Source organism: Mesocricetus auratus, unplaced genomic scaffold (genome assembly GCF_017639785.1).
Source record: "Mesocricetus auratus isolate SY011 unplaced genomic scaffold, BCM_Maur_2.0 Super-Scaffold_100020, whole genome shotgun sequence".
Taxonomy (NCBI): Eukaryota; Metazoa; Chordata; class Mammalia; order Rodentia; family Cricetidae; genus Mesocricetus; species Mesocricetus auratus.
In genome coordinates, this window is record NW_024429201.1 from 40,921,300 (window position 1) to 40,943,285 (window position 21,986).

General features: G+C 40.8%; 1 protein-coding gene across 5 annotated transcripts in view; it reads right to left on the bottom strand.

Moving 5' to 3' along the window:
- Positions 1-21,986, bottom strand: part of Ttc37 (tetratricopeptide repeat domain 37) — a 93,248-nt gene that overhangs the window by 42,998 nt on the left and 28,264 nt on the right. For all 5 annotated transcript variants that reach the window (XR_005869908.1, XM_005065703.4, XM_013125902.3 and 2 more), the window contains 16 exons: positions 17,865-18,005; positions 17,089-17,190; positions 15,453-15,592; positions 13,327-13,413; positions 12,802-12,905; positions 12,056-12,182; positions 11,273-11,452; positions 10,479-10,603; positions 9,385-9,638; positions 7,025-7,127; positions 3,974-4,150; positions 3,735-3,879; positions 3,508-3,586; positions 3,366-3,427; positions 2,500-2,556; positions 998-1,066 (listed from right to left, as the gene is read on the bottom strand). Coding sequence is in view for 4 of the 5 variants with exons in the window: in XM_005065703.4 (XP_005065760.2) it covers positions 998-1,066; positions 2,500-2,556; positions 3,366-3,427; positions 3,508-3,586; positions 3,735-3,879; positions 3,974-4,150; positions 7,025-7,127; positions 9,385-9,638; positions 10,479-10,603; positions 11,273-11,452; positions 12,056-12,182; positions 12,802-12,905; positions 13,327-13,413; positions 15,453-15,592; positions 17,089-17,190; positions 17,865-18,005 (1,952 nt within the window). In the remaining variant the exon portion in view is untranslated. The remainder of the gene's footprint in view (positions 1-997; positions 1,067-2,499; positions 2,557-3,365; positions 3,428-3,507; positions 3,587-3,734; positions 3,880-3,973; positions 4,151-7,024; positions 7,128-9,384; positions 9,639-10,478; positions 10,604-11,272; positions 11,453-12,055; positions 12,183-12,801; positions 12,906-13,326; positions 13,414-15,452; positions 15,593-17,088; positions 17,191-17,864; positions 18,006-21,986) is intronic.

Sequence of the window (21,986 nt, forward strand, 5' to 3'; positions counted from 1 at the left end):
TAATAAATGGTTCTAGAAAAACCAGAGATTTACTATTCATGATTCAAAGCAAAGTTAGTTTCACTTCCAGTGCTACCATTTTTAACTATAACTGTGAGTTGTATCCTAAGATAATTATTTTAAGAACAAAATACTTTGAAAACAGAAAACATTTTACAATGTAGGTAACAATATTGCTTCCTAACCTAGAGCAAAGTACCCTGGAACAGTTACGTCATAAGATTCTGACGTCAGACAGAAGTGCAAACTCCAGTGTCCCTGTCTAATAGCTGGCACAGAGGACAGTGCAGAGATGCCCTGCTCCCATGTGCCACTGACAGGAAGCTGTCGAGCTATCTGCTTGCACTACCACACAACTTGAACTACACCAAAGCTCAGTAAGACATACCCAATCTTTGACTAACAGTTCTGATACATGAGATGCTCCTATTGTTGCTGAACCACTTAGCAACTCATCAACTTTCTCCACTAGACAAGGCATTCAGGGTTTCAGGTGATATGACTGCAGTAAATAATCAGTGACAGACCCAGACTAGTAACATTAACCCGATTCTATCTGGCAGTACATAAATCTAAACATAAAGAGAAAATGGTCATAAATGCACAACCCAATATGAAGACTTTATAGAAAATTACAAAACAACAGGTTAAATGACCTTTGTAAATATACACTGTCTTTGCAAATGTAAGTTTAATAGGAGTTCTAGGTATATTTTTTAGTCAAAGTAATAATCAGATTCATGGGATTCAAAGTTTAATCACTGCCAGCTGTGACACAGTATTTAGGATGTCTGAGTTTAAATTTCTACATCTTTAAAGAGTGTAACAATAGCCACACCACCAAGACTGATAACACATTAACTAAAATAGATTCTTTGCACAATGACTGGCATGTAGCAAGTTCTCAATGATATCATTATTATTTGTGATCACTAAAATCATTAATACTAATATGAAGTTATTTTATATTGATGTTTATTAACAACTGTTATCTTACTTGTCCAATCCAGCACAATAAATAAGATGGATCAAGGGACTGAGCCATTTTGAAAGCTTCATGAGCTTGCTAAACAAAAAACAAACAAGAAAATATCACATCAAGCAATCTCATAAACTTCAATTGTTTAAAAAGCATAAAATAAGAGAGACCAAACATGTTGTGAATATACATAAATAAAAAATTTCATTGTTCAACCACAATTAGTAATACCTGGATTTGCTTTAGCTATAATTTTAGCTGTTGCTGTGTGCAACAGATTTCTCTTCAGATTAAGAGCTCTGGTCCCTTGCAAACTAATATTATAGTTCTCTATCACCTAGTCTGCAGAACTTTTAAATAATCACATACCATATGCTAACTACATGTGAAAGAAATGATTAAATAAGGCTGAATCTATTCCCCCTTTTTTGAGGAAATAAGAACTCACAACCAATGAAGCTGGAGCTCTGGGCCCTGCTGCTGGAGAAAGAGAGATTAATAACACAACTCCATAAAAAGCAGTCAAGAAGCATTAACAATACCTCTCTTCAACCATAAGCTCATACGCACCAGCTTTAAAAAAACAACAACAAAAGCACACTTGCTCCATACTGCTTTCTACTGTTTCAGGATAATCCACGTGGTGTAAGGAAAGAGACTTTAGTTTAGGAAAAAGAAAGCTTATGAACAACAATTGTGCCCAGTGGTCCTGAGACTCGGCCTCAGCCTTGCCCACACTAAGTGTGTGTACATTTTTACTGAGCTACAGTTACACACTTCACATATCTTTAGATCTAATTTAAGAATTTCTTTCATTGCATTTACAATCTTCCAAGGTTGATCATTCTTGCAGTGAGTGATTAATGTATCCTCAAGAATATTATGGAGGGTTCTTTATCGAAGGATAAGATTCAGCACATTGACTAAACCAATAAACAGGAAAGATAATGGCACTTAGACGTGTGGAGACTTCTCAAATATGGCCTATGAACATGATTCCAGGAACTAGGTTCCAGCTACTCAACTGGAATTTCATTGGGATATTTAACGGCAATAATATTTGCTGAAGCCAAATTCTAAATCACAAAACCAAATGCTAAATTTAAGATATTAAAAAAACACTAATTGTCTCTCTTACCTTCATTCATCCAGATAAACACTGCATACAAAGAACTTTTCTTATATTTATATTGTTGCCAAATTCATTAATAAGAGAATTGTTTTCATCTATAAAAAGCTGAAGTAAGAAGATGGCTACTACATAGTGGGTTCAAGGCTAGTGTGGACTACACAGACAAATGCTGTCTCCAAGAAGAAAAAAGTATACATAAATGTAATACCAGAAATTTCATGAAAGGAAAATACAAATATTACATATTCGTTACTCAACATAATGAAACAAATGACATTAATTAGCTAGTATATTTGACATACTGAACAAAATACATAAAATATTTTTCCACAAAGTCCTATGTAGAAAACACTCTTCATTTTTAACATATTGAAACTAATAATGATACCTCAATGTTTTCTGTAGCAAGGTACAGCACTCCTAAGTTGGTCCATGCGGCAGCATTCTAAAAGATATATTAAAAAATAGGCCTCACTCAGAGACGCTTCTTTTCACAGTGTAGAGCAGATAATGCAAACACTCCTCGCTGGTCACACACTCCAAGGGTTGGGGGACACCTCAGAAGACAGAGCAGAAAGCACATAGGAGCTGCGGGCTGGGGACCAGTGCTCACTCACGTCTTGTAAACACAACACTGCTGGCTGGCTGTTGCACTCATGAACACAGCAGGCATGGTTACCTGCACAAGGGTGAAGCTCAGCCTGCTGCCACAGCTCAGGAAAGAGCTCACCAGGGTCCACACCAGCTAAGCAGCTAACAGAGACTGGGGAGTCCTTCTTCAATGGTGTGGCTATTGCTAACTTGTCCATACACAGCAAATAACCCCACATCCATGATCAGGCAAGCACCCAATTAAACTCAGTAGTTCACTTTAAAAAACAAAAATCAAGGCATTAAGTGGGAAGGGGACCTGCTGGGGAGATGATGGGATCAGAGTGAGTGGGAAGAGGAGCAGAGCGAGTTGTGTATGATCAAAACACATTATGGACATGTGTGAAATGGCAAAGAATAAACTAAACTCCTCAAAGCTGCCCTGACAACCACATACACACATTCACACACACACAATAAATAAATGAACACGATGCAAGGTGAGACCCAACTCCTGAAAGCAATCCTCTGATGTCTATAAGCGTTCCATGGCACATGCACACCGTACTCACTCACAAATTAAACAAATTAAATGAACTACTTTGAAAAGAAAACTAGTACAATGAATTTTGCAATTCTTTTGTAGATACACGGAACACTTACAATTTGTTCTGCCTGGATCGATTTGATGAAACAGTGTTGAGCAAGAGAATAATTTCCAATACCTGAAACATAAAGAATCTAAGCAACCAAACTTTATCACCTGAAAACAAATACCGTGTAAAGTAAAATAAGTGTTACTCACCACGGTAACATGCAACCACACCAAGAGCATTCCAGTATAAGTGATTATTACTGTCCAGTCTCACTGCCTTTTTCAAACACTGAAAAGAAGTTAAAGTAGGTCAATTTTTATTTCTTGAATATCAACATTTATATTAAAAACGTGGTTTAATGTTAAAACAAAATATTTATCAAAAGCATCTTTCATAAAATCGCTGTGTTTTTAAGTTCATGAGAAATTTCTCCTACATGCACAGATTTCTCCAGTAGCTCTGTAAGGCCATCCGTGCTGCTGCCTGTCTCTGCTAGATGTTGTGCTTGGTGGTAATAGTTAATTCCAAGATCACACCATGTATTAGATGTAGACATCAACTTTAATGCCCGACCATAACACCTGTGGAAAAATTAAAATGAATGGTAAGGATGTTTTTAAAATAGAATGTTCTAATTCAACTCTAACAGAATGACTGGTATTCTCTGTGAATCACCTTCCTCCTAGATGCAGGAGCTCATCTTTCTTCAATGCTTCACTTCCTTCCTGCTGGCCAAGAAGCACTCCTAAGACACGAACGTGCACTTTAGACGGTGAGACAGCATGCAGGCTGGTGCAGGCATCCCCAGCAAGCTTCCAGAGGCAGGACACATCAGCTTGACGCTGCAGTGCCCTGCAAGGAGAAATGGGAACTTTCCAAATGATGTCCAAAAGCTCAGCTGCATGCCTCTCAGGACTACAACAGCAGTCCTGGCTGAGAGCAATGCGTTCAGTCAGGCTCTCTCTGCATGTCTCACTGAGCACTTAACAGAACTATACTCTACCACCTCCTCACTAAGAGGAAAAAAATCTAGAAAAAGAGCCAGGAACTGAGTATTTTAGTTGGTAGGAAAATTTTCGGTTTTTCTTCAGATATTTTCACCATAATTATTAGAAAACACTTGAGAACTAGTTTAGGGCAATTCTGTTTCTGTTGTTTCAGTGTATTTTCAATACCAGGGATCTAAAGGTGTGCCTTTTGTTGGTTAATCAATAATCAATGCAGGGACTTTTTGTTATAAAAGCTTATGTCTTTGAACTTCCCCTGAAAAGATTAAACAATGCAAGAGCTCCTGAACAAATTGGGGGCACAGGAGAGGAGGAAAGGAGGAGGGATGTAGGAGAAAGGAGGGAAGAAGAGGAGGGGGGAGGAGAACAAGAGGGATCAGGAAGATTGAGTCTGAGGATGAACAGAGGAGAGCAAGAAAAGAGATACCTTAATAGAGGAAGCCAGTATAGATTTAAAGAGAAATCTGGCACTAGGGAAATGTCCAGAGATCTACAAGGATGACCACAACTAAGAATCTAAGCAATAGGGGAGAGGCTACGTTAAATGCCCTTCCCCTGTAATGAGGCTGATGACTACCTTAAATGCCATCACAGAGCTGCTGGAAGCAAAAGCAGAGATCCATAGCTAAACACTGAGCCCAACTCCTGGAATCCAGTTGTAGAGAAGGAGGAGTGATGAGCAAAGGCGTCAAGACCATGATGGGAAAACCCACAAAAACACCTGACCTGAACAAGGGTTGCTAATAGACCCTAGACTGATAGCTGGGAAACTACCATAGGACCGACCCAGACCCCCTGAACGTGGGTGACAACAGTTAGGAGGCCTGGGCAGTCTATGGGGCCTCTGGCAATGGAACCAGTATTTATCCCCTAGTGCACGAATGGGCTTTGAGAGCCCATTCCCCCATGGAGGGATACTCTTTCAGACTAAATACATGGGGGAGGGCCTAAGCCCTGCCCCAAATGATGTGGCAGACTTTGTTGATTGCCATGGAAGGCCTTACTCTCCCTGGGGGAGTGGATGGGGGATTAGGGAGCTGGGAGGAAGGTTGTGGGGGGCACTGGAGGATAGGAGAGGGAACTGGGATTGATATGTAAAATAAAATTGTTTCTAAATTAAATAAAAACATTAGAAAAGACTAAACAATGTATCAACTATATCTGTACCAACTATACTTGGTAGAGCACAGGATTTTCACTGAGGACAAAAATAAATAAAAAAAAAACTCTAAACAAGAAAATCTAAAGCTCTACCCTCAGGAGCAAGTAAAAGCAGCCTGGATAAAGAACTCAAAGAGTACACAGGGTCTGAGGAGACACGCAAAGGGCTGGCTCCTTTTAGAGAGAGCGTGAGCACTGCACGCCTCTCGCCGCCTTCCTCAGAGCATCTCTGTGTAGGCCAGGACTCGACAGTCAGCCACTATACACTGCGGTGTCACAGGAGACACAAGCATGGGGCGTTCTCATAGCCTTTTCTGCAACAGGAGTCCAGCCAAAATCTATTTCCCAGCGTCTTCCTGAGAAGCACTGATTACCACAGTCACTGCTGAAAACCCACCCACTGTGAGAGTCAGAAGGAAGGACATTATCCCTCAGTTCCTTTAAATTTCTTAGTAAGATTTCTAAAACTGACACTTGAAACGAGAAAGAAGAAAACAGTAGCAATCTTAACCGTCCAAATTCATATCTTTCAACGTTAATTTTTGTTTAAATCAGGGCTGGGAATTCAGCTCAGTGATACAGTTGCTGTTGAGATGTACTGAGCCTGTCTCTGAAGTCGCTATCCTCTTGCCTTGGCTTCCTAAGAGGTTAGGAACAGGCATATGCACCCTTGTGCCCCAGACAATCTATAGACTCACTGTTGCCACTGAGGTGGGGTGGCAGATGAATACAGGGGGTGCACGTGAGTATAGAGGTCACCAACTGCCCTGCTCTATCCCTCTCTGTCATATCTCTTTGAAAGATGGTAGATGTCTCACTAAACCTGAAGGCAGTGATTTTCTCATCTCTCTCCCAAAACACCAGAGTTACAGGCACGTGTGCAGCCTTGGGGGTTTAAAATCAGGTCCTCAGGCTTGCCCAGCAGCAACTGCTCTTCCCTGCAGAGCATCTCCCTAATCCCTAATATGTGGGCTTTTTTTTTTTTTTTTTTTTTGGTTTTTACGAGACAAGGTTTCTCTGTGTTGTTTTGGAGGCTGTCGGTCCAGCCCAGCCTCGAACTCACAGAGATCTGCCTGCCTCTGCCTCCCCAGTGCTGGATTAAAGGTGTGCGCCACCACGGCCCGGCATAATATGTGGGCTTTTTAAAGTCATCCAGCACATATAATACTTTGTACCTCTATAGCGTGCTACATTTAAATCTCCCTGACTCTTTTCTCATTAGACACGCCCTTACCAGGTCTCACTGATGAATGAAAGGCACCTGTGTCTGAAGCTCTACTTCTCAGTGCCAGCAGAGAGGACCCAGGCCCAGGTCAGGCTCCAAGACGGCTTCAATGGAGCTGCTGCCCCACCAGTGGCCATGCCCCCTCCTCTCGGCAGCACGGGGCCATTACAGAGGGCACAGAAACATCTCTTTCTCAGCTCAGGGATAAAATTAGTAGTTTGTATGCTACAGAACTACTCTAACGTCTAACAGCAGAGACATACAATTACATTCTAAATTTGGCTTTATTATACTACCAAGAAAATAACAGTGCTAAACAAAGGTGATACTAACCAAGTAAAGTATTCCAGTGCTTTTTCCACATAGTCTACAGCTTTTCCATCCAGAAAATCCACTAAGGCTGCTTTCGCCATCATCAGATGGCATTCGCCCAAACCTGCGGTGAGGGGGGTTTATGCACATCATTAAAATAGACAAAGAAGAGAGTCAATTTGAGTCTTTTGAGAAAGCTTCCAGAAAACAACAAAGTGTTATTTTATAAAATTATTTCTAAATACAGTCTTGACACATTTAGAAAATATCTCCAATGTCAAGGTTCTGTTGCAATCAACATGCATTAAAACTCACAGGAAGTCATCTGCACAAAATTCTCTTGACCATGGATTAATTAATGTCCTCAGATGTCAGCTTCCAAACTAGGGACACTAGTGCTCACTATCAGATGGATTTAACTGGATTAAAAATAGTATTTAATCATTTACATTAAAACCTGTGTAGCAAACTATACAGTAAAAACTAAATGAAGTAGTAAATTCCTCAAGTGCCAGGAAATACTTCATAAAAGGGAGTTATTTTTCCTCTTGAGGAAGGTTTTATTAATGAAGAAAGAAGAGAGGAAGGGATAGAAAAGGAAAATGATTCCAGGTCTAAGCTGTATGTTACTCCAAACATACAATACTAACAACTGGAGCCTCAATGGTTTCTTTCATAAGAAGCAAATAGAAGAGCCTATATAGTAGCATATATAGTATGAAAGGGTAAGACACAATCTCAAAAATTTGACTCCATATTCCTCCCTGTTTCAGAGACAGGCGCATCCTTCTGTGCTGGGCCGGCCTTGTCCCTGAGACACAATGGTGAAGTCAGAGTGAACACATTTGCCATGTTGGGAAGCCGGATAACCAGAGCTCCTGCAGTTCTAGCAAAGGGGACATTGTTGCTATGCTCCTACAATGTATTTCCACACTCCAGGTTCTCATGGCACTTCAACACCCAGAACGTGGCCCTCCTTGGGAGGCCTCTTGGGCCTGGCTCACAGAAATTCCTGACACATCAGTTTGACAGGTGCTCCTCCCACCCCGGCGAGCTTCCCAGAAATGTCATCCTTTGAGGGCTGGTAGTCAGTGACAGATAAGGACCACAAGGCAGGTCAACCTAAGACAGGCACGCTGGATGCTCTCTGAGGCAGGGACAAGGCCAAAGCTAGAACTCTGACTCCCACTAAGCCAAATTAGAAAAAAAAAAAAGGAGGGAGGGAGGGGCAGACATGTAGGAGAAACTGCAGTCAGCCTACCCAAACTGCAGTCACCTTCTCCCAGGGCCCAAGCCAGCCTGCATGGGCATGTGTGTCATGCACTTCATCCCTGAGCCAAGCCTGCCTCTACTCCCAGAGACTGCTGACAAAGAAACACCTGATCCAGAGACACCAATGAGAAAGGAACAATGCAGCAGAGTCAGCCACCTGAGCCGTCATGGATCTGACATGCCGCCTGGAGAAAGCCGCCAAGTATGAAGGCATCAAGAAGGTAGTGAAGCAGGCATCAGAGGACTACTAAAGGGCGTCCTGGGCTACACCGAGAACCAAGTTGTCTCATGTGAACTTAACAGTGACGCCCACTCTTTCACCTTTGATGCTGGGGCTGGCATTGCTCTCAATGACAACTTTGCAAAGCTCAGTTCCTGGTGTGACAATGCACACTGCTACAGCAACAGGGTGGTCAACCTCAAGACCTACATGGCCTCCAAGGAGTAAGAAGCCCACCCTGTACCACCCACCCCAGAAAGAGAGAGGCCCTGGAGCATCTCCCTCACAGTGTCCATCCAAGACCCCAGAATAATATCAGGAGCTCAGGGAGCCCTACTCTGTTGAATAAATCAATAAAGTTCACTACATCCAAAAACAAACAAACACAAAGTCTCAAAAACTTAAATTATAGGTGGTGTTTTTCCTTATATAGTTAAAAACAGGGTTAGGAAGGAAGGGCTACTGAAAGAGGACCTAAAATCAGCTTAATTACAAAACAAAGAAAATTGAATCTAAAAATAATTTAAGTTTTCATAACATTAATAAAAAATTATTAAATAAAAAATTATAATTACTAGCCTATTCTGGGAATATAATTTAAAATTACTAAAACATAGAAATTTGCTTGGAAGATCTATTTGGGACCCAATAGCTTTTGTTCTATTTGTCTAATAGCTACCATATTACTATTTACAAACTGTTAGGAAACAAAAATTGGTATTTTTATAGTCAAATCAATATTAAGTTGTACAATAAGAAATTCTTGTCAGATATTTGCTATTGACTACATGCTTTTAAAACTATTTAATACCTACTCGTGTTAAATAGTTTGAGGGTTTTATAGCTCAGTATTATAAAATTAAGAAAAGAACTCTTGAAAAAAAATTACCTTTCAAGGCGGGCACATAATCCTCTTTCTTTTTAATGATCAGCTGATACTGAGTGATGGCCTCGGTATACCTGCCTAGGATTTGCTGTATTGCTGCTACTTTAAACACACTGTACGTGGAGTCGGGGTTCAGCTCGCTGGCTCTTGTGAAAGACTTCAAGGCTGTTGTGTAGCCGCCCCTGCTTAAGTATGCCTCTCCTAAGGCTTCCCAACAATTGCAGTCCTTTGGGTCTGCCCTCAGTGCTGCCTGCAAACTTAACAATTAAGAAACAGTGAGAAAATTAAAGGTAATAGAACTACATCCTCATCTAAAATAAGTAATCCAATTAAACCATCCATAAATCCTTTGATTTGTAAAAATGATATTTAAGGCGGTCTTCCTATTTCTTTTATGATTTGAATGTTTTTAACAGGAAGATCTTGTGAAATGATTTTTAAAGATAAGATTAAAATGTTCTTTGGGGGAAATGTTGACCGTAGCTTCTTTTTCTTTATTACTTGGCAGACCTCCAGTTGTGTATGCCACCAGAAGAGGTAGACATCTGTTTTTAACTTGTCACTCCTCCTCTAGACACCTGAACTGCAGGAGTGAGGGGGATGCTTAAACTTCTGATCAAATTGCATTTTATGAAAAAATAAGAGTATATACATCCTAGAAATTAACATACATCAGAGATGACTTTATCTTGATATAGTTATATTTTTCCCCTGAAATACAGTTCAAACAAAATGACTAAAATCAATCAAACATGAGCCTCTCCAAAAACTCCTTCAAGTTGCCAAAGTCTCCCTTGCTGCCAAGGTCAGCACCAACACGTGGTAGTATAACATCAAAGACCTCAGCTTTTTATTAGTGAAATGTCTCTTGAGGGGACCTATTGCAATATGATGCCAACTAAGACTTAACGGGCTAACTCCTCAAAAATAGTACTTAGCTTAGTCCACATTCAATTCTACTGCCTTGCAGGCAATAAGCGACAAATTAATCACAGTACATTTTGTTATGATTCTCTCAGAATGCATCTTGGCTAGCGGTTATTTACAAAGGTCACGTGCACCACATCATTCGATGTGAATGTAGCAGGACGCCTTACTCAGCCACGGCTTGAGAGTGCTGGCCAGCTTTCAGGTGGTGCAGTCCTCGCCGCAGCCAGGCCCACTTCGCGGCTCCAGCACTCGCCTTCTGAGTTACTGCTGTTAGGATTGCTAACGCGGTTTCCTGACAAGGAGACATCAGTGTCAGGACCCCAAACACAAAAATACACAACAACTACACAAAACACACAAACACTTTCATTTCCCACTTCTGATATTTTTTACTTCTACAATGACATACATAAAACAAATTTGTTTTAATAATAAACGAAAAGTCTGGGTTAGGGACTTGGTTCAATTGGTGCAGTGCCTGACACACAAACACAAGGACTGAGGTCGGACCCCCAGATCTCCAGAGTGCATGTAAAAGGATGACTGGGGATGTTCCCGGAACCCCAGCACCAGGCAGTAGGGTTGGGAAGTTCACTGGATGGTTAGCCTGGCCAGAACAATGAGCTTCAGATTCCGTGAACAGCCTCTCAGGAAGTCAATGTGGAAAGTTCCCAAGAAAGGACACATGACGCTGACCTCAGGCATATACACCCATGCACATGTACCCATATGAATGCCATGCATGCATATGCATAGCCATATAAAAGTACACACAGAAAAGTGACAAGTAATTTAGTGTCTACCAATGAGAAGAAACTGTAGTTTATAAATGAGTACAAAGATATTTCCATTTTACCTAAAAGAATAATGAACATAACTTTCAAGTAAATATATTACAAAAACATTCCCATTTACATAATAGAGTAAAAGGCTAAGAGACAGAAGTGGTCATGAGACAGACCGTGTCTTCAAGTTCCACACTTAGGTCAACAGCTGCTGCTCCAGACTCAGCATCGGTGTCATCTAATTCAAAAGCTTTCCTGTAACATCCGCGGGCTCTGTTTCTATCTCCAGCTACATCGCGGTAATAATGACCTAAATAGCAGAAAACTTTACCCATGTATGTATCCAGTCTTGCAGCCTTGGAAATAAATGTTGACAATGGAATGTTACAAGTTTATTTCAATGCATATTAAGGATATAGTACACTGATAAAAGAAACTATTTTATTAAAAGTATAAAATTATGCCAAAAGTCCTTTAGTGTGATATTTAAAACAGGCACAAAAGCTGGTCGACGCTGCCTACAGAAAACAAACACAAGGTAAAACTAGCATTTCTTTGGTAAAACAAATGTGAAATTAGAGCCATTGTTAAATTAATATGCTCCCTGAGAAAATAAGAATTTAAGACATAGATGTTAAACATCTATAAAAACAGGGAGCTAAAAACCCAGACTTGCGTCCCCATAAAACTACAGAGGCTATCAGCTACACAGCATCGCTTCCCCAGTCAACATGTCTCAACTTCCATAGCATGCATTCCCGAAACAGACACTTACACTTTGATGATTTAAATTTTCACCTAGGAAAACACACAGAATATTCTCACAAAACCTCTTCTATGATAAATGAATTGCAAAAAGATACTTGAGTAAACAGTAATTTTACATACCTATTCTGTTGCTTATTTAATTTTATAGCAAATCCACTTTAATAAAGAATTTAGCAGTAGCACTGGTTTACCTTCAGAAAGTGGGTAAGAGCCTTTGCTCTATCTTTTCTTGTCTCTTCACCCATGAACCAGTATGTCAGCCCAAGCTGGTAATGATACTCAGCAACGTCACCATCTCTCTCAAGTGCTCTCTGGAAACTGAATCACCAAAGGAGAGTGAAGAGAAGTTATCAAGTGTGTGTAAATCATAAGGGACTCCAAGACAGAACGATCAAGCTAGGAGACTCAAGAATACCAAATCTAGGAGCTGAAGCCACAGCTCAGGGGTAAGCCTGCTGCTGTTTTTCCAGAGGACCTGGGTTCCAAATACCAACATGAAGGCCGAAAACTGTCACTCCAGTTTCTGGGGATCTGACACCACATTCTGAACTATGCAGGTACTAGATACACATGCACACATATGTACATACAGGCAAAACATCCAAAATAAAATACCCAAATCTAAAACATTTCACTACTTCAGGATTTACAATAAGCAAAGAGTGGTGTTACTGAAAAGCTTTAAGAAGCACAGTGACGTTTTAACACTACAAGTGTTCAGAACATATACCAATATTACACTGGCTTACTAAACAATATGATCAGTTAATGAGATCAGAAATTAATCACAGAAAACTGTAGAGTTGCTAGGCTACAAGTGAAACACACACACATACATACACCACAAATTTAAAAGCGGAACTTCATCAAGACCACGTGGAATTTTTAAGAAATGACGGGATATGACTGGAGCCACGGGCGAGTTATAAACCCTCACCATGCTTCTGCTTGCAGATAGTCCTTCTTAGCAAAATGAATCAAAGCCTCAAGTGCGGGAACTTCGGCCAGGTCAGGGTAAGAAGCTCGAAGGTCTTCCATAATCTGTCAAGGAGACACTTATCATTTCCATATCCCATTAAAAAGAAATGGGGAGATGGATCAGTGGTTAAGAGCACTGGCTGCTTTTCCAGAGGACCCAGGTTCGATTCCCAGCATCCACATGGTGGCTGACAATCATCTATGACTCCAGTCCCAGGATCTTCAACGCCCTTCACTGTCTCTGAGGGCCCAGGCAGGCACATGGTGCACAGACACACATGCACAAGACACACCCATTCACATAAAATACAACATACTTTGAAATGACTTTTGTCTTTAATTTTAGTTGAGGCTTTTGCTTAGTTTTTATTTTATACTTTATTTTATTCTATTTTGGGTTCTTGGGAGCAAACCCAGGGCCTTACATGTTGTATGCAAGCACTGTAACATTGAACTAAATTCCCATTTGAAAGAAAGCACCAACCTTTGTAGCCTTGTCTATAGCACCTGTGTTCAGATGGGCTAGGCCTTGAAGAACCAGCAGTCCTGGGATATTATCTGTATCCGAAACCTAGAAAATGATTGAGAGCTGATACAAGTCTCTCCAGACAGCTACAGGGGTGTCTGTTCTGCTTAAAGAACAGAGAAGGGCAGGGTATGACAGGGTATAGTAAGAGTTCCATTACTATGCAGATTTTCACTCTTTAATCATTTAATTGGGGGAACATGAGAAAATTAAAGACCACTGTAGCAACCTTGTTTGTACCCATTACCCAGCTACAGAATATAAACTCAAATGCTATGCTTGTCCATGTATATACCTACCGTTTTGCCATTCCCTTCAGACGAATTTAAAACAAACTGTAACCTTTCATCTGTGCTATTTCAGCATACACATTTAAGATAAAGTCATTTGTAAATGGTATACACTACCATTCCCAGGCCATATAGCTTTCAAATCATCAGAGTTCCTAGTTGCCTCATGAAGAATTTGAAAAACTTACTTCAACCAAAATTCAACTAAGGTACATATAGCTCAATAAGATGACAGTTCTCTGAAGTATCTCTTAATCTACAGGCCCCTTCGATCTCTCTTGCTTTCTTCCTTACAATTTAACTGTGAAAACACAGGCCATTTGTCACAATTTCACAAAGTCAAGATTTGACTGAATGTGTTCTCATGGTGCTTGACATTCTCCCTGGTCCCTGCGTCAATAGGCAGGGCAAGACCCTTGACCTGACCTAGCAACAATATGCTATGAGTATTGGCCATGGTTGTGTGGACTATCTTTTTTTTTTTCTGTGGAAGTCACTGATCCTCAATGCCTACATCTATTCATTAAAGATTACTAAATGGCCTCTAGTCAAGCATTGCTCTTTCCCTTATCACCTGGAATACGAAAGCAAGAGGAACTTGTCTTCCCTTGTCACCCATTTGGCTGTCTCGATGAGCAGCTGGTAAGATAGGCACAATAAAGGCTTTCACTCCTTCCAGTTTGTTCCTTCACATCAGCCCGTGACGCTTTCACAAGCTTGCTGTGATCGGTTTTTCTTTTTGGTAGCATCATGCACACATGAAGCTAAACACATCTAAACACAGTGTTTCTCTCAACACATGTACTGCTGCCCTCCTTGGGCAGCTCCTATGTCTGGTTACTGTAGTTCATAATTTTATAGTTTCTGTGCTTTCTGCATAACATGTTTTGCACTCAACTTACAAATTCTGTGTCTCGGATATGGACCCTTACAGATTTTAAAGAAGTTTTTCATTATGGTTTTTGTGTGTGTGAAAAAAGGTACTGGAAAGGTATCTAAAAGCATCTGTACAAGATACATGCTGCGGACAGACAAGTAGAAAAAGAAGGTATTGGGATTTTGGTTTTCTTTGTTTTTAGAGACGGGGCTCCCAGTGCTACTCGGGCTGGCCTTGAACTCATGGCCATCTTTCTGCCTGAGCCTCTGTGCTGGGATTACAGGCGTGAACCACCCCAGCCAGCTGCTTGGGGTTCTTACAGAAGACCAACAGCGGCTGGTATTTCAATTTCAAAGAAAACAGAAAAAGCAAAGCCCTTTGAAATACAAAAAGCAATGACAAAAAAAAAACTGCACCAACTAATATATTTGACAAAATTCTTTAAGAAACATGTTGCTAAAATTCATGATCTGCCCATTATGTTTTCTCACTAAGGAATTTCAATTACACCAAAAGCCTTAAGAAAACAGATGGGAGAATAGGCACTAATACAAAACAGAATGTCTTCACATGAGATGTTGCCCAAGGATCAAGACATAGAACTCTCAGCTCCTTCCCTGACACCACGTCTGCGGGCATGCCACCATGTCCCACCACGGTGATAATGGACTAAGAATCTGAAACTGTAAGCCACCCCAATTAAGTGTTTTCTAAGAGTTGCTGTGGTCATGGTGTCTCTTGACAGCATAGAAACTCCAAGACAAGTAGTTTCCGAGTGTGGAAGATTTATCAGAGTGTACAGACTGAATTTGTTATCTGTAACACAAAATTTATGAAGGTAAGCATTTGGCAGGGAGAAATGGCTGGCAGCTAGTGACTGGAAGCTGAAGCTGGAGAGGAAAACTGAGACCACCCACCTGATCAAGAACACGAATTGCTTCCTCTGAAGATTCACAGTCTGAGAGTTTAAGCAAAGCCTCAGCCTTCAGAAGAAGACACAGACTCTTCTGATGACGTCTGCTCCCTGCTGCACTGTGGTTATCTATGCTCTTCAGTGCTGACAAGATTGAGGACATGGGAATCAATGCCCAGCATTGCATTTGCTTGCTTTTTTATGAATGAGACAGACACAGCCAGTGAGACAGCTAGGATGATAGTGACACTTGCCTGACCTTGCAACCTGAATTCAGTGCCAGGAACCGCATGATAGAAGGGAACCAAATTCTGCCAAGTTGTCTTCTGACTTCTACACTCATGCCATGGCACATGCACATTTGTGCACGTACACACACACACACACACACACACAAATAAATGAACGAGTGTTAAAAAAACCTTTAAACAACAGTAATAGAGAGATGGCTCTGTAGTTAAGAACACTGATTGTTCTTCCAAAAGTCTCAGGTTTGATTTCCAGCACTCACAGGGCAGCTCACAAGCGCCTACAATTCCCATTCCAGGGAGCTGGCCTCCACAATAATGCATAAACATGATACAAAGCCATACATGTGGGCATGTGGGCATTTCCATGCACACAGCATAGAGACAGCCTTACAGTTTAACGATTCTTTAAAAAAAATAGTACCATAATACACTGTAGATACAGTGAGCAAGATTTCTAATACATAATACTACACACACACACACACATACACACACACACACACACACAGAGATGGAAATTCAGACACAAGAGTTCTCTCAAATTCTTCTAGAAAGATCTGAATTGGAAACCAAACACATGAATTTAAGACCTCTGTCTTCACATGGCATGAATAAAATTGAAGGTGCTTAAGAATAACAATGGCTACTAGTCCTCTGCACCCAGCAAATTAAGGACACCGGGAGGGGAAGAAGTTGAATTAGAATGGACACGATGTGGTGGTTTGAAAGAAAACGGCCCCCAAATGGAGTGAGACTAATGGGAGGTGTGATCTTGTTGGAGAAAGCGTGTCATTGTGGAGGCAGGCTACTTCCTGTTGCCTGCAAGATGAAGGACTCTCAGCTTCTTCTCCAGCACCACGTCTGCCTGCATGCTGCCATGTCCCACCATGATGATAACGGACAGAACTCTCAACTGTAAGCCACCCAATTAAATGTTTTCCTTAGTAAGAGTTGCCAAAGCCATCATGTCTCTTCACAGCAGTAGAAACCCTAACTATGACAGACTGTCTATGGACACTGCAAGGGGAAAGAAGCTGGATTAGAAAGGACTGTCAATCACAAAAGTTCAGCAACTAAAAGGGTCGAGAACAAAGAGTTATCCCTCATCTGCATCCATGACATCACGAATTCATGAAGGTTAACACACCAGAAAGTTCCTTTTTGGAAAGGCAGACATCCGTACCCCAGCCCTCGCCTTAAAAATAAATATAATAGCAGCATTCACAGATTGGGCATTTATTTATCTTCCTCAGTGAAATTTAAATCAACCACAAATTTAACATGAAACTTCAAAAGTCCCTGATTTTAAAAATAACATCTTGCTCAAGTCAGATGAAAGCAAGCAGCATTGGTCCCCTTCTATGCAAACACAAAGTGCAGCAAGAATACCTTGGTCACAGGAAAGAATAGCTTCTTTGGGTCTGTGCATTCTGACTTGGGCTTCAGCTAAATGACACCAGGCAGCTACGCAGAAAGGGATGTCTTTCAAGCCTAGGATGAAGTAATGACAAATACCAGGTTCTAGGAGTCGTCCACAGGTCCTGATGCTCACATGACAAGCACTTCACAGACTGACCTACCTCTCCAGACCCATGCAAACCAGACTACTGTGTTTCTATGCTTAGGGCCTTTCATGGGCTCCTGCTGTCCTTGATGTACTGTAAGCTCATTAACAATGTCTGCAAGGCCATGCTCAGTCTCACTTCCTATTCCTCCCTGACCCACACTCCATCCTCAAATCTTACTGAACTACCCTGAACAGGTTTCTTCTTAGCTCTGCTCCTCCACAAATGCACTCCTTGACTGACAATGTTCCTCCCACTCCCCATCTACCTTCCTCACTCTGTTAGTCATATCTCAGCTTGAATATAAGTTTACTAAAAACAGAAATAAAACCCCATACCTGAGTTGCTAAGCCTCTCTGTTTCCAAGGCTTCCTCAAAGTATCACTACTATACAAAGGAAATCACTGGGACACATAAAGTTTCACTTTTCCATAGTCTTAAGTTTACGACTTGAAATTTAAATCTAATAAACAGGCTCCAGAATACGTATATTCATTTTCCATTTCGCTTTAGTTTATCTCCTGATAGGAAGGCTGAAATAGTAGTCCAGATTGACTGAGTAACTACACTTCATATTAAATATTATACTCCATACATTACCTTCTGTTAGGTGACTAACAGCATCTTCATACTTCTTGTCTCGTAAAGCTTTAATGCCCAAGCCAATGAGGCCTGGACCACTTTCTGAATTCATTTCTACTAGCCTACAACAATACTGCTGTCCTTCATCTGTCAGACTCCCTGAAATTAAAAGAAAACAATATTAGCATTCATATATAGATATATATGTATATGTATATATGTATATCTGTGTATATACATATATATATACACACAAGTACAACAAATTCTTAACTACCATACATATATATGTAAATTTCAAAGATGTTTCATACATACTTGACTAAGTCCTGATTTAAGAAAATAAAAACTTAATAAAGCAGCAAATAGTATTTAGACACTGGAAATAGAATTACTTTACACACACACACACACACACACACACACTTACACACATACTCTGAATTCATGCTTGAAGGTTTCAAAGGAAGAACCTATTGCTACTAGTCCATGGGCTGTCATATAGCCCATGGCTTGCCAGGTAGTTTTCCTATTCAACTCTTAGCAGTATTACCTATTCAACCATATCAACTTTAGTATTTTCATGAAACAGAGTATCTTACTGGGTCCCTAGAGAGGTAGCAATCAACTCTGATGGACTTTCCCAGCATCGTAGTTATCGAAGGACGCTGGGCTAGCATCAGGACACTGAATGAAAATGTGGGGTCATTTTGTTTATGATCTAACAAATACAGCTTGCCTGAAGATCACAGCACATAGAGTGTATACAGAGTGCAAAGTTAGCCACAGAGGTCAGGCAGTGGTGGCACACATCTTTAATCCCAGCACTGAGGAGACAGGCAGACAGATCTCTGTGAGTTCAAGGCCACCTGGGCTACACGGAATTGATGCAGTCTAAAAGAGAAACAGAGCTCACACAAAGACAATCCCAGCACTTGGAGTGACACTGCTGTCTCTGTAACTAAATGAAAAATTCTAGAGGGGAGAGACTGGCATAGGTATAGCATACATGGTAAGCATTTATTAAATAGTATGTTGAGCCTTTGAAAGCATAATTCATGACAGACTACGTTTTGCAACACAAATTGCCTTTATCACAAACATACCTAGGATGATGAAAGGGAAAGATAGTCATGAATCTCTCCGATGTCAATCCCCAGCTAAGAGTATCCAAACTACACACAGGTAAACATAGTATGTACAGGTAGCTTCCCAAAGGCCACAATGAACAAGAACAACTCTTAAATCAAGGTACCTTCCTAATATATTCCTTTTGCTAATATCTGGAAGCACAATTATAAAAACAAAAGACAGCTGGCACATGCCTCTGACTTCAGCAGTTGAGACAAAGGCCAGACATTCAGGAGTTCAAGGTCACCACCCTCAGCTGAAGAATTCAAGGTCAGCCTAGAATACATGAGATCCTGTCAATAGCATTCTCTAAAAGTAGTTACGGAGTCCTATAAGTTAATCATAACAATAATCAATGGAAAGAGAGGCCATGAACTTGAAAAAGAGCAAGGAGGGGCAATGGAAAGATTTGGAACAAGGAAAGAGGGAATGGTGGAATTACATTATAACCTCAAAAAGTAAGTATAGTAAACAATTATAAAAAAGTAACAACGGCATGGCGGTGGTGGCCACACCTTTAATCCCAGCACCCAGGAGTCAGAGGCAGGCAGATCTCTGTGAGTTCCAGGCCAGCCTGATTTACAAAGCTCTACAGAGAGAAACCCTGTCTCGAAAAATAAACAACAAAAAAATAGTTTAGCAACATAATTTTACCTCTCCAAAAGACAGTCTAGACCTAAGGTTGCTAAATAGTAAAACCTCAAGTATAAAATTGATGGATACAAAATAACTCTATGAAATTCAGTTTCCAGATTTACACCACAATAAAAGGTATTGTTTTTAAAATCACTTCAGACATACCAAAGAAACCAATGAACACTACAAACTTTCACTTTAAATAAACCTAGTTTTGGAGGGAGAAAGAAGATAGAATTTGACGGCACTCGTTTCTCTATTTCCACTGGCATTTTCAAGACATAAAACTTCACTATTTTTCATTGTCAGTGCAAACCCAGAGCTTCACCAGCTCTGCTCGGCAAGTGTTCCACACTGAGCTACTTCCCTGGGCCTGAACACATAAGCCTAACTAACCCTTAAGGAAGTTGTCCTCTGCTTAACTGTGAGGAGCCAAGCCTCCTTGTCCTCTTGCATCTCAGCCTCAAGGTGAAGTGAGTCAAAAGGGCTATTTAGCACATACACACTTAAAAAACACCTTTCAACCAATGACAATGGGGAAAGTCTCTCCAACTTTGTTTCCATGAAGCTTGACAAACGAGACATATTGGAAATGAATCTTGAGCCTCAACACACAAAGCAAGACCTAGAAATATGGAATACATCTGTCCTTGGTGCAGAGACACAGTGATTAGCTGCTGTAAAGCACAGATCACAATACTCAAGTACTCTGGGGGAGGAAAGGTGTGCTGGCTTCTAGAGGCCTTCAAGGTTCCTAGAAACACTTAGTCTTCAGAATCTGTAAATTTGGCTTAGAATGATGAAAAGAATCATGCACAGCTTTTCACTGTCCTAGAATAAGAACTGAGTCTTACCACACATGCACTCCTATTCACCATGGCACAGACCGACCTCCCAATAATTCTACACAACACTGCTCCCCAAAGGCTTTTCAACAATACTGTCTTGTTTTCTTTTGCTGAGGCTGAGTCTCAAGCAGTTCAGGCTGGCCTCACACTTGGTATGCAGCTGGAGCTGACTGAACCCTTCCAAGTGCTGAGATTACAGGCATGAACCTATAATCTTACCCAGCTTTTAAAGCTGTATGTTTTCTCTTTTAAAATGTTATTATTTACTTTTTACATGCCATTCTCAGTTCCCCCTCACTCCTACCTTCCCACAACCCTCCACTCCCTGCTCCTCCCATCAGCTCCTCAGAGAGGGTAAGGCCTCCCTTAGGTAGTCTACTAAGTCTGTCCCATCATCTAGTTGAGGCAAGACCAAGGCATCTCTCCACCCCCACACCCGTGTCTAGGCTGATCAAGGTATCTCTCCATACAGAATGGGCTCCACTAAGTCAGCTTGTGCATTAGTGTTAGGTCTTGAACCCACTGCCAGTGGCCTCATATATTGTCCCAGTCACACCACTGTCACCTATATTAAGGGAGTCTAGTTCAGTCTTATGCAGGTTCCCCATTTGTCAAATGGGAGTCATGATCTCTCACTAGCTCTGGTCTGCTGATTCTGTGGGTTTCTCCATCATGATCTTAACTCCTTTGTTCATATTATCGCTCCTCCCTCACTTTGATTGTTCTCCAGGAGTTGGCCCATTGGTTAGTTGCGGATTTCTGCATCTGCTTCCTTCTGTTTCTGGAAGAGAAGCTTCTCCAAGGTTATGGATTGTAAGATGGGTATCTTTTGTTTTATGTCTGGTATCCACTTATGAGAGAGTACATACTATATTTGTCTTTCTTGTTTGGGGTTACCTCACTCAGGATGTTTTTTTCTAGTTCTGCCCATTTGCCTGCTAATTTTAGGATGTCATTGTTTCTTACAGCTGAGTAATACTCCATTGTGTCAATACACCACATTTTCTTTATCCATCCTTCAGTTGAAGGGCATCTAGGCTGTTTCCAAGATCTGGCTACTACAAATAATGGTGCTATGAACATAGTTGAGCAAATGTCCTTGTAGTGTGAATGTGCCTCCTTTGGGTAAATGACCAACAACGTTATTGAGTCTTGAGGTAGGCTGATCCCTAACTTTCTGAGAAATCGCCACATTGATTTCCACAGTCTGTACAAGTTTGCACTCCCACCAGCAATGGAGGAGTGTTCCTCTTTCTCCACATCCTCTCCAGCATAAGCTGTTATTGTTTTTGATTTTAGCCATTCTGATCAGTGTAAGATGTAATCTCAGAGTGGTTTTGATTTGCATTTCCCTGATGACTAAGGATTTTGAGCATTCCCTTAAGTGTCTTTCTGCCATTTGAGATTGTTCTGTTGAGAATTCACTGTTTAGATCTGTACTCCATTTTTTATTGAAGTATTTTGTAGTTTGTAAAGCTGCATGTTTTCTTATCAGTCAGTATAATCCCTTTATGATGTCTTTACT